Source organism: Meriones unguiculatus, chromosome 6 (genome assembly GCF_030254825.1).
Source record: "Meriones unguiculatus strain TT.TT164.6M chromosome 6, Bangor_MerUng_6.1, whole genome shotgun sequence".
Lineage (NCBI taxonomy): Eukaryota > Metazoa > Chordata > Mammalia > Rodentia > Muridae > Meriones > Meriones unguiculatus.
Window position 1 is genome coordinate 96,211,089 of NC_083354.1, and position 12,798 is coordinate 96,223,886.

The following is a 12,798-nucleotide window of genomic DNA, read 5'->3' on the forward strand; positions in this document are numbered from 1 at the left end:
GGTCAGTTGGCATGCCAGAGTCCTTTGGTTAATCCTTCGAATTTTAATAAAGTGGGCAGGCATGCACCTCTGTCCTGCCAGCACTCAGGAAGCTGGTAGAGGAGCATTAGAAGTTCAAGATCACAGCTACATAAAAAGTTCAATTCCAGCCTACATTACAAAAGACCTATTATTTTTAAAGCCAAGTCAGATAAGAAAACAGCAACACAAGGAGAGATTAAGGAGGAGTGGAAGGAGAAAATTAAAGTCATTGTGTCAACACTGTTTCTCCTCTCTTATGTGTTTCCTCCGGTCAGCGGCTTTTTTGTCCTATTAGAATCTTCAAAATAAGATGAGTGCAGGAGTATTTTTAAGCCATCAGCTCTGAACCTGACAATTCATAAGAGGACACATTCACAAATGTCACCAGACTGGTGTGCTGTGAAGAAGGCTGCACCCTCATCACTGATGGTTATTATTGTACTTGAAAAGGCCCCATGGTCCATGCTACAGTGAATTAAATGATCACAGTGTTAATAACAGCCATTTTTTTTACTAAAATTATTACCATTAAAATGTCTCTGGGTTCATCATGGAAACATCAAAACTACAATATAATTATTTGATTGACTGTAAATCAAAATCAAGCACTCCTCCTCTCACTCTATGGCCTATTTTGGATCACTTCCCCCTGGCAGACTGCCTTGCCTGGCCTCAGGGGATGAGGATATTCTCAGTCTTGATGTACTGGGAGAGTTGATATGGGGAAGATCCCCTTTTTCTGGTGGGAAAGGGGGAGGGAATGGGGGAAGTAAAAAAAAGGGGGAACTGGGAGGAGAGGACAGAGGGAACACCCTTGGGATGTAAGGTAACCAAACTGAAATGTAAAAACAGCAATGTACATAAAATGAACATAAAATAAATTATTAAAAATATGTAAGGCAGAGGTCTAGGTCTGGCATGTCACAGTATCAATACTTCTGTGTGATTCTTGGTTATCAGTTTACAAAACTGACATTCCAGTACCATTCAATAGTAAGAATGCTTTACTTAGTCATGTGTCTGCAATTAGCTATACTTGAACAGATCAGAATGAGACTATTCGCACATATCTCTAAGCTTATGCTGGACCCTGGATTCTCATTCTTTCTGTCTCGTTCTCTTCTGTTATATTAACTACCTTCCACTCAGGCAACATCTGCTGACAGTCCTTTTGACAAAGCATGGCACAAGATGAGCCCGACAAGTTTTAGCAAGCAAAAGCACCTTTTTAAAAATGATGTTAATAAAATTGATGAGTATTTACAAATAGGAAAGATGGCTTTTATAACCCAATTAAAAAAATAATTCTGTATTATTTTATGGAAAACAAATATTTCAGTTGGCAATTTCTCTGGGTAAAGTTCTAGCTTCTGGAGGACCACAGGGGACAACATTTCCACTTAATTCACATCTTAATGAACTTGAAATTTTCTATGTCATTTAATTTGCTGACAAGAATCTAGCCCAGCAGTTACTACTATGGATTTTAAGTTTCAGTTAAAAGTAACCCAGTGGTGATTAGTAATCTGTTACAAGGAATCATGTTACATCCTTAGACAGCAGCTGAGAGCAATGAAGAAGTGCATGCATGCTAGTACTCAGGTGACCCTGTCTATTTTACAGTTCAAGATCCTCTGCTCAGGATCTTGTTCTGCCCCAAAATAAGATGAGTTTTCCCAATTTAACTAAAAACAGTCCCTCACAGATAGGCTCAGAGACATTCTAAACCCCAGCAATCTCTCACAGATATCCCTGGTGGGCTGCTTCATCTGTGCCAGGTTGACAATCAATTCTAATTCTAACATATTTTACTGTGTTTGTGTAAACAAAAAGACTCCTAAGTGTCACTTGCACTACATGTTCCAGGATATCAGTAAAGAATATCTAAGGGATATTTTCTTTTCTTTTTTTTTAAATTTTTTTATTTAACTTTTATTAATTATACTTTATTCCTTTTGTATCCCCCCATAAGCCCCTGCCTCCTCCCCTCTCGGTCCCACCCTCCCCCACTTTCTGCATGCATGCCTCTCCCCAAGTCCACTGATAGGGGAGGTCCTCCTCTCCTTCTTTCTGATTTTTTTTTTTGTTCTTCTCAATGCAGTTTATTCAGGAACCTTGAACAATCTTCTGACCCTGGGGAAAGCCAGCCCATAGCTTAAAATAACCTCTGGGTAGCCAACCCCAGCTTGCCTCATGGGCAATGCAGATAGGTCCACATACACGGAAGCAAGCCAGATCCTCAGTCTTAGCCAAATGTGGAGTTGTTTGTGACAGAGAGCACTCACCATCGGGAAGGTGGAAGGCAGAAACCAGCTCCATCTTTCAGGCATGGCATTACGCAGCTCTCTACAGTTCCCCCTTATTGTTTTGGACACATCAGGCAAGAGTAGAGGTCTGATCTCTGAAAATAGAAATAAATTGGGACTTTGTACCAATGTTCATTTAGGTGTCATCCACCCAAAGAGCATCAGACCTGTCTGATACCTTTTTCTCAGAGGTGTGACCTGGGGCATCAATCCGCATGCAATCAGACATGCTCTTCTCTGGGTCAAAAGCGGCTGACCCTGAGTGCAGTGCTTAGCCTCGCATCCTGAGCTTAACATTTTAGCTTTTTATGGTAGCCAACCATGCTTGGGGAGACTGTCCTGCTTCAATGGCTGTAAAGGCCTGAATGATCATGGCTGCATCACACTGTTGTGAGACTCTAATCTTGCATATATACCACAGGCAAACCAAGGAGACCAACACCAGAAGGCTTGCTAACGCTCCCATGCCCACCCATTCCTTCAGATGATTCATGGCTGCAGCAATCCATGATGATAATCCTGTGGCTAGTCCTGCATCCACTCTGGTAGAATTTGCCGTAACAATGGCCACTCTCAGCTGCTCCATCATAGTATCGAATTCTTCAGTCCAATTACCTAAAATATAGCTAGACAATTGTTTAGACAGATTTGCAGCACGGGAAAAATTCTCATATTGTATGCTAGTGACACAAAGTCCAGCACACTTCCATTGACAGCCAAGATGAGCGATTTGCCATAGGGTATCAATTTGCTCCTGCATGAGGTCAATCCTCTGATTGAACACCATCAAGTCTCCTTTTAGTTGAGCATTAATTCCTTTTTGTACATCTAAAGCATGAGCTACATTGGGTAAAAGATTATTTAGGGTCTGAGCAGTCTGCATAGTATGACTCTTGGCTAATGCCGCGGTGGTAGCTCCAACAGCCACCAATGAGATGGCAGTAACAATGGCGGCTGTAATTCCAAGATCCCTTTTCTGTCTGAAGAGAGTCATAGCGTGAGGGGCATCAATGGGCACAGGCACCCAGCGAGGCATTCGAGTAATCAGGACATACCTAAATTCACTAGCATTCCAGCTTTGGGCAAAAAAGCAAGTGTCATTACCACAATTACTTGGCTCTATCTGGCTAACAATGATTAAAAATGGGGGTTATAAACAAACAGGTGTGGACTTATAGGAAATATTATGAGAAGCCTTAACCCCCTTGTTGGAACATCCTGAATCAGTTCTAGAACTAGCAGTGGTGGTGTCCCAGGTCTGAGTAGGTTCAGGAGACCATTGCCCCCAGGGGTGAGATTTGCTCCATGTAAATTGACTAACTCCATGTTTTCCTCCACTTTTGAAAGTCATTTAAGGTTCTTAAATTATCTTTTCTTTTTTTTTTAATATTTCATCAATTACACTTTATTCATTCTGCATCCCCCCATAAGCCCCTCCCTCCTCCCCTCCCGATCCCACCCTCCCTCTCCTTTCTGCATGCATGCCACTCCCCAAGTCCACTGATATGGGAGGTTCTCCTCTCCTTTCTGATCTTAGTCCATCAGTTCACATCAAAAGTGGCTGCATTGTCCTCTACTATGGCCTGGTAAGGCTGTTCCCCCCCAGGGGGAGGTGATCAAAGAGCAGGCCAGTCAGATTATGTCAGAGGCAGTCCCTCTTCACATTACTATGTAACCTACTTGGAGACTGAGCTGCCATGGGCTACATCTGTGCAGGGGTTCTAGGTTATCTCCATGAATAGTCCTTGGTTGGAGTATGAGACTCTGGGAAGTTCCCTCTGTTCAAATTTTCTTGTTCTGTTGCTCTCTTTGTGGAGGCCCTGTCCTCTCCAGCTCTTACTATTTCCCAGTTCTTACATAAAATTCCATTCACTCTGCCCAACAGTTGCCCATCAGGCTCAGCATCTGCTTTGATAGTCTGAAGGGCAGAGGCTTTCAGAGGCCCTCTGTGGTAGGTTCCTAGGTTGTTTCCTGTTTTCTTCTTTTTCTGATGTCCATCCTCTTTGCTTTTCAGGATGGGGATTGACCGTTTTAGGCAGGGTCCTCTCTCTTGCTTAGTTTCTTTAGATGCACAGGTTTTAGTGGGTTTGTCCTATGTTGTATGTCTATATGAGTGAGTATATACCATGTGTGTCTTTTTGCTTCTGGGACAACTCACTCAGCATGATCCTTTCCAGGTCCCACCATTTTCCTGCAAATTTCATGATTTCCTTATTTTTCATTGCTGAGTAATATTCCATTGTATAGATGTACCACAATTTCTGCATCCATTCTTCAGTTGAGGGGCATCTGGGTTGTTTCCAGCTTCTGGCTAATACAAATAAAGCGGCCACAAACATGGTTGAGCAAATGTCCTTTGTGTGTACTTGAGCCTCTTTTGGATATATGCCCAGGAGTGGTATGGCTGGATCTTGAGGAAGCGCTATTCCTAGTTGTCTGAGAAAGCGCCAGATTGATTTCCAGAGTGGTTGTACAAGTTTACATTCCCACCAGCAGTGGAGAAGGGTTCCCCTTTCTCCACAACCTCTCCAGCATGTGTTGTCACTTGAGTTTTTGATCTTGGCCATTCTGATGGATGTAAGGTGAAATCTCAGGGTGGTTTTGATTTGCATTTCTCTAATGGCTAATGAGGTTGAGCATTTCTTTAAGTGCTTTTCTGCCATTCGATATTCCTCTGTTGAGAATTCTCTGTTTAGTTCTGTTCCCCAGTTTTTAAGTGGATTAATTGGTTTGCTGCTTTCCAGCTTCTTTAGTTCTTTACATATACTGGATATGAGTCCTCTGTCAGATAAAGGGTTGGTGAAGGTTCTTTCCCAATCTGTAGGCAGTGGGTTTGTTTTGATGAAGGTGTCCTTTGCTTTACAGAAGCTTTTCAGTTTCATGAGGTCCCATTTATTGATTGTTGTTCTTAGAGCCTGTGCTATTGGTGTTCTCTTCAGGAAGTTTTCTCCTGTACCAATGAGTTCTAAGGATATTTTCAAGATAAACGTTTTTCTTCTAAACATAAATTATAAAGAACTAATCTTCGCTTGCAGCTACATACCAAAATACACACTGGGTATCGATTTCAAAATAACCAGTGTGGTTCCTCTTTCCCCACAACCACAACACTGGCATACCCATTATGCACAGGACCTCTTCTCTCTGCAGATCAGAAGCTGAGATCTCCTGAGTACAGACACTGGTACAGCAGGCTCCTTGACCCTGACCATGCTTCCCATGGACTCCTGGCCACACTCTTCTCACAGTGTCCTGCTATTGACCCTGCTGCTGGGACTTACAGGTGAGCATGTCCCAGGAATAGCATCATCTTCCTGCATCTGGGCAACCCCTGCATTAGAAACTAAAGACTCCAGGTGACCACCTGAACTGTCCCAGGAAAGAAGGTCAGAATATTGTCTCAGGTTCTAGAACCAAGTCTCTGAGCATGGCTCTGCATATCCATAAGTTTTAACAGTCAAATAGAAGCATCCTATAGAATAATGCTTAACAAATGTTATTGTCTAATATTTAAGCTGAAGAAAATATTTTCAGCAGAATCCTAATTAAATCACTCTATCCCTTGAGTCCTTCAGAGCCACTGAATAACTTCCAATGCAGGTGGTAGGACCACTTGGCTCTGAGCTCAGCAATCTCTGCTCACTTCCTGAGACATAGAAGCTGACATGCAGGCCAATGGCATGGCTCTGGGTGAAGTGTGTCCTGCAGTACTCAGCCACCATTTCTTCTAAGTTAGGTTCCTTATTTTATCCTCTGACTTCTATTAGTTTTCTTATATGATCTCAGTCTTCTCATTTCGTGCTGCTTCTTTAAGAGGCTCTACTCTTGCCTGATGCATCTAAAACAAAAATGGGGAACTGTAGAGAGCTGCGGAATGCTATGCCTTAAAGATGGAGCTGGTTTCCGCCTTCCACCTTCCCGATGGTGAGTGCTCTCTGTCACGAACAACTCCACATTTGGCTAAGGCCGAGGATCTGGCTTGCTTCCATGTATGTGGACCTATCTGCATTGCCCCCGTGGCACGCCTGGGTTGGCTACCCAGAGGCTATTTAAGCTGTGGGCTGGCTTTCCCCGGGGTCCGAGGATTGTTCAATGTTCCTGAATAAACTGCATTGAAAAAAAAAAAAAAGAGGCTGTTGCTATGGTTGCCATGAAGGCTGGAGACCAGAGTCAAGGTGTCCATTGAGCAGATTTCTTCCAAGATGCTTCTCCTTTAAATTGCACTGTCTCCTTCTATCTTCACACATGATCTCACCTCAGCCTATGTCTGTGGATTTTCTCCATTACCAGAAGGAAAAAGAGTCACATTGGACTAAGATCCACCCAAATATCCCCAATTGACCTTAACTCTTTAGAGACTCTATACCATGTACAGTTACATTATGGGTTTATGCTTTGATATGTAAAATATAAACAATTCAGTCCTGTATTCATTTTTCTTTTCTATTATTATAATTTATTCCATGTATATCCTGGCTTTGGTCCAGTCCCTCCTCTCTTCCCAACCCCCTTCTCTCTCCTTTATTCTCCCTATGCCCCTCCCATAGACCACTGATGGAGAGGTCTTCTTCCATTTCCATCTGAACCTAAGCAATCAGGTCTTATCAGGATTGGTTGCATTGTCTTCCTCTGTGACCTGGAAAGACTGCAATCCTCAGGAGAAAGTGATGAGAGAGCCTCTCACTGAGTTCATGCCAAAGATATCCCTGCTCCCCTAATGGGGAATCCACTTGGAGACTGAGTTTATAGGTTACATCTGAGGTGTGGTTTGAGGTCCTTGGTTGGGGTATCATTCTCTTCAGGGACCCCAGGACTCAGATATTTTGGCTCTATTTTTCTCCTTATGGAGATCCTGCCCCCTCTATGTCTTTCCTTCTCTGCTCAAAGTTTGGCTAAGAGTCTCAGCCTCTGCTTTGATACCTCTATCAGTAGAGTTTAAAAATTTTGTTTCAGTACTAAGAAGTGTTTAGCAAAAAATATTACGCTTTGAATCTGAAATACATTAAAAATTTACATGTTAAAATCTTTTCAACAGATAATGGTGCTACTTTGAATGATTGATTATTTAGAAGATAAGGTCTAATGGGAGAAAGTCCTGGGAAATGTCAAAACTTAAACCACCCAAGGATTGTGGTACTTCAGCCCCTGCTCTGTATTCTCTTGAGGAATGTCACTTTTAAAATGTATGTGATTGGATCATCGACTCCTTATAACCTTTTTAAAATTCCTTGCCAGGAATTTAATCAGTATGATGCCCTTCAGGAACTTTTACTAAAATTACATTGTTCTTTAAAAGGGAACTTGCTACCTTGTCATGTTACGGTTTTCAGTGTTCTGCTTCAAGATTCATGCATCTGGTGATTTGTTATCTTTGCTACACTGGTGAAAAGTCCTTTAAGATAAATACCCTTTCTCTTAAAGACTGTCTGTCATGCAATGTTAGTTGTGTTTCCAGTCTGGTGCTGTGGTAAAGACCCTCTGTACATTTCAGCTGAAATTAAAACTTTGCCACAGTTCATTACATGGTCAAGTCAGTAAACCATGAGCTCACATAAGTGAGGGTCACAGTGAGTGTACAAAGCAGAGGGGATGGGAAGCCTAATGTGTAGCCATCACAACAGGGACAGTGCTGGTATTAGTAGAATGGTATTTCTTTAGTATATATAGGGTTAATCTCAGTAACAGGAAAGTGCTTTGACATTGCTATCCCTGGATGAACAGGAGGCGTGAAGCTTCTTTCCTTAAAAGGGCCAATGGCATGAGCCCACAGTCAGTACAGACAGAAGCAGCAGAAGAACCACAGTGTACCTACTGTTATTTGATCAGACCAAGGACATTTCAGCGTACTAAGATAGGGCCTAGGGACAGAGTGTAGACAGGTACTGCATGTCCACCAGTTCTCAGTCTTAGCATTAACACAACTCACAGGGAGGGCCTGTACACAGCCTTTGACAAAAGAGATACAACATACTTGATGCTTATTCTTATGCAACATGCTCCATTCTTCTCTGTGGTGAAACCATGTTCTCGAGGATTATGAGGCACTGGACAGGCTTGAATGTTGCTGTCACTTCTGTTCTGCTGGGCAAGTCGTGCAGTGAGGCCGCAACCCCTGTGCTAGTGTCTTTGGATTTCTGTTGACTCAAGGATGAGGATATCAAAGTCTCTCTCACCTTCCAATACCAAACCAGTATGAAGTCAGAAACACTTTACTGGTTCAGATAAAGTATAGCTACTGTAGCTTGGGGTCTCGGGATGAAAGAGAGAGTGTGGGTGGGGTCTCTCCCACACCCAGCTGCTGTGAAGTCTCTAGCTGGTCTCCATAAATAACCTGAAGCCAGTCAAGACTGGATGTTCCCAGGACCTGTGATAGTGCCAATTCCATCCATCCAGATAGACTTAGCTGAGATTCTCAAATCCTCCCTAAAAGGGAAATTTCACAGTTGTCTGTATACTCATTTCAGTTTTATGTGCTTTCATCCCAGACAGGCAAGGTTCTAGTCACTCCCTTGATGCATTCTTTCCCCCTCCCATGGTGACTTGCCTCAAAAATACAGCTATCTAAAACTTTAGGCAGAGAACAGGAAAGAGAGGAAGGAAGAATTGAAAGAGCTAGAGAGGTCAAGGACAGCACATGAAAATCTACAAAATGGACAGTTAGGAGCTCACAGACACTGAACCACCAACCAGAGGAAAGTCATGATACAGATCTAGACCTCACATACATACCTAATAGATGTACAGCTTGGTCCTCATGTGGGGCCACTAACAGCTTGAGCAGGGGCTGCCTCTGACTCTGTTATCTTCCCATGAATCCCTTCCCCATAACTGGGATGTCTTATCTAGCCTCGATAGAAGTAGATGCACCGAATCCTCTATGATATGCCAAGGGAGGCTGATACCCACAGGAGGTCTCCCCTTATCTGAGAAGAAAGGGAGAGGAGCAAAGGAGGAGGGGACAGGAGGGTAGAGGGAGAGAGTGGGAGTACAGGAGGAAGGTGAAGTTCCTACTTGGATTAAAAGTAAACAAATACATTAATTAATGAAAAATAAAATAATACAGCTGGCTACATTTTAGTTCTTTGTGAGAGATAAAGTGGGTCCTGGGCACACGCAATTGACCTTTACATCTCCCGATATTTTCTATTTTACTTTGATAGAATTCAAAGTATCAAACTACTCTATTATTTTTTTTCTTTTTTACTTTAAAGTATTTCTTTTGTTTTCTTTTTTTCTGAAGCCCTCTTGTTCATCCCCTTACCATCCTGTCCCTTCCCTCCCTCTTCTCTTCCCATGTCCCTCCCCAAGGCCTATGATAGGGGAGGTCCTCCTCCCCTTCCATCTGACCCTAGCCTATCAGGTCTCATCAGGACTGGCTGCATTGTCTTTGTCTGTGGCTTGATAAGGCACACCCCTCACCTCTATCTCATGTGGAGGTGATCAAAGAGCCAGCCACTGAGTTAATGTCAGAGACAGTTCCTCTTCCTCTTACTAGGGTACCCACTTATACACTACATTGCCATGGGCTACATCTGTGCAGAGGTTCTAGGTTATCTCTATGCCTGGTTCTTGGTTGGAGTATCAGTATCAGAAAAGACCTTGGTGCCCATAGTTTTTGGTTCTGTTGTTCTCCTTGTAGAGCTCCTGTCCCTTCCAAGTCTTTCTAACTCCCCCTTCTTTCATAAGATTCCCTTTACTCTGCCCAAAGTTTGGCTATGAGTCTGAGCATCTGCCTTGATACCCTGCTGAGTAGAGTCTCTCAGAGATCTTCTGAAGTAGGCTCTTGTCCTGAACCCAGTTTTCTTGCTCTTCTGGTGTCCTTTCCATTTGCCTTTCTGAATGAGGATTGATCATCTTACCCAGGGTCCTCCTTCTTGCTTAGCTTCTTTAGGTGTACAGATTTTAGTATGTTTATTCCATATTAATTATATGTTTAGTATCCACTTATAAGTGAGTATATGCCGTGTGGCTTTCTGCTTCTGGGATACTTCACTCAGGATGATATTTTCTAGTTCCCACCATTTACTTGCACATTCCATGAATTCCTTGTATTTAATTATTGAGTAGTGTTCCATTGTGTAAATGTACCACAAATTTTGTATCCATTCCTCAACTGAGGGACATCTGGGTTGTTTCCAGCTTATGGTTATTACAAATAAAGCTGCTACAAACAAGGTTGAACAAATGTCCTTATTGTGCACTTCAGCATCTTTTGCATATATGTCTAGGAGTGGTATAGCTGGATCTTGGGGTAGCACTATTCCTAATTTTCTGAGAAAGCACCAGATTGATTTCCAAAGTGGTTGTACAAGTTTACATTCCTACCAGCAATGTAGGAGGTTTCCCTTTCTCCACAACCCCTACAACATGTGTTCTTACTTGAGTTTTTTATCTTAGCCATTCTGATAGTTGTAAGGTGAAATCTCAGGGTTGTTTTGATATGCATCTCCCTAATGACTAAGGACATTGAGCATTTCTTTAAGTGTTTCTCTGCCATTCAATATTCCTGCATTGAGAATTCTCTGTTCAGTTCTGTACTCCATTTTTAATTGGATTACTTGATTTGTTGTTGTTTAATTTCTTGACTCCTTTATATATTCTGGATATTAACCCTCTGTCAGATATAGGGTTCGTAAAGATCCTTTCCCAATCTTTAGGCAGTCGTTTTGTTCTGATGACAGTATCCTTTGCTTTACAAAAACTTTTCAATTTCATGAGGTCCCATTTATTGATTGTTGCTCTTAGAGCCTGTGCTGTTGATGTTATGTTCAGGAAGTTGTCTCCTGTCTCCAATGAGTTCAAGGCTCTTCCCTAATTTTTCTTCTAACAGGTTTAGTGTGTCTGGGTTTATGTTGAGGTCTTTGATCCGCTTGGACTTTAGTTTTGTTCAGGGTGATAAGTGTGGTTATATTTACATTTTTCTACATGGAGACATCCAGTTACACCAGCACAATTTGTTGAAGATGCTATGTTTTCCCCATTGTATGGTTTTGGTATCTTTGTCAATAATCGAGTGTCCCTGTGAGTGGGTTTATTTCAGCATCCTCGATTCAATTTCATTGATCCACCAGTTGGTTTCTATGCCAGTACCATGAAGTTTTTACTAATGTTTCTCTATAGTATAGTTTGAGTTCAGGGATGGAGATACCTCCAGAAGATCTTTTATTGTAGAGTATTGTTTTAGCAATTCTGGGTTTCATGTTATTCCACATGAAATTGAGAATTTTTCTTTCCAGGTCTGTAAAGAATTGTGTTGGCAATTTGATGGGAATTGCATTGAATCTGTAGATTGCTTTTGGTAAGATGGCCATTTTTACTATGTTAATCCTGCCAAGCCATGAGCATGGGAGATCTTTCCATCTTCTCATATCTTCTTCAATTTCTTTCTTCAGAGACTAGAAATTTTTCATACAAGTCTTTGACTGGCTTGGTTAGAGTCACACCAAGGTATTTGATGTCATATGTGGTTATTGTGAAAGGTGTTGTTTCACTAATTTCTTTTTCAGTTCTTATGTCTTGTATACAGGAGGGCTACTGATTTTTTTTTTTTAGTTAATTTTGTATCCAGCCACTTCGCTGTAGGTGTTTATTCGCTGTAGAAATTCCCTGGTAGAATTTTTGAGGTCACTCATGTATACTATCATATTCTCTGCAAATAGTGATACTTTGACTTATTCCTTTCCAATTTGTTTGCCCTTGATCTCTTTTAATTGTCTTATTTCTCTAGCAAGGACATCAAGAACTATGTTGAGGAGACATGGAGAGAGTGGGCAGCCTTACCTTATCCCTGATTTCAGTGGGATTGGTTTAAGTTTCTCTCTGTTTAGTTTGATGTTGGTATAGGCTGGTTGTATATTGCCTTTACTATGTTTATGTAAGTGCATTGTATCCCTGATCTTTCCAGGACTTTAAAACATAAATGGGTGTTGGATTTTATCAAATGCTTTTTCAGCATCTAAAGAGATTATCATGTGTATTTTTTCTTTGAGTTTGTTTATATGGTGGATTACATTTATGGATTTCCATATATTGAACCATGCCTGCATACCTGGGATGAAGCCTACCTCTCCTCTATCTGACCCTTGCTTATTAAGTCTCATTAAGGGCTGGCTGCATCATCTTCCTCTGACATAGCAAGGCTGCATCCCCCACGGGAAGGTGATCAAAGAGCCAGCCACTGAGTTCATGTCAGAGACAGCTGTTATATCCTTTCCTAGGGAACCCAGTTGGAAACTGAGCAGCCAATGGGCTTGCTTAAAACAGGGGGTCTAGGTCATCTCCATGCATGTTCCTAGGTTGGAATATCAGTCTCTGCAGGACCCCGTGGGCCCAGGTATTTTGGTGTTGTTGTCTTCCTTCTGGAGTTCCTGTTCTCTCCAGGTCTTTCTATCTCCCTCTTCTTCCAAAGGATTCCAACACTCTTCCCAAAGTTTGTCTATGAGTCTCAGTAACTCCTTTGATACCTAGTGGG

At 41.9% G+C, this 12,798-nt stretch overlaps 1 protein-coding gene across 1 annotated transcript in view; it reads left to right on the top strand.

Annotated features, from left to right (window-relative positions):
- Window positions 1–5,500: 5,500 nt before the first annotated feature.
- Window positions 5,501–12,798, top strand: part of LOC110558026 (signal-regulatory protein beta-1-like) — a 28,586-nt gene continuing 21,288 nt past the window's right edge. The window contains exon 1 of the mRNA XM_060385749.1: window positions 5,501–5,610. Coding sequence (XP_060241732.1) covers window positions 5,538–5,610 — 73 coding nt within the window. The 5' untranslated portion in view covers window positions 5,501–5,537. The remainder of the gene's footprint in view (window positions 5,611–12,798) is intronic.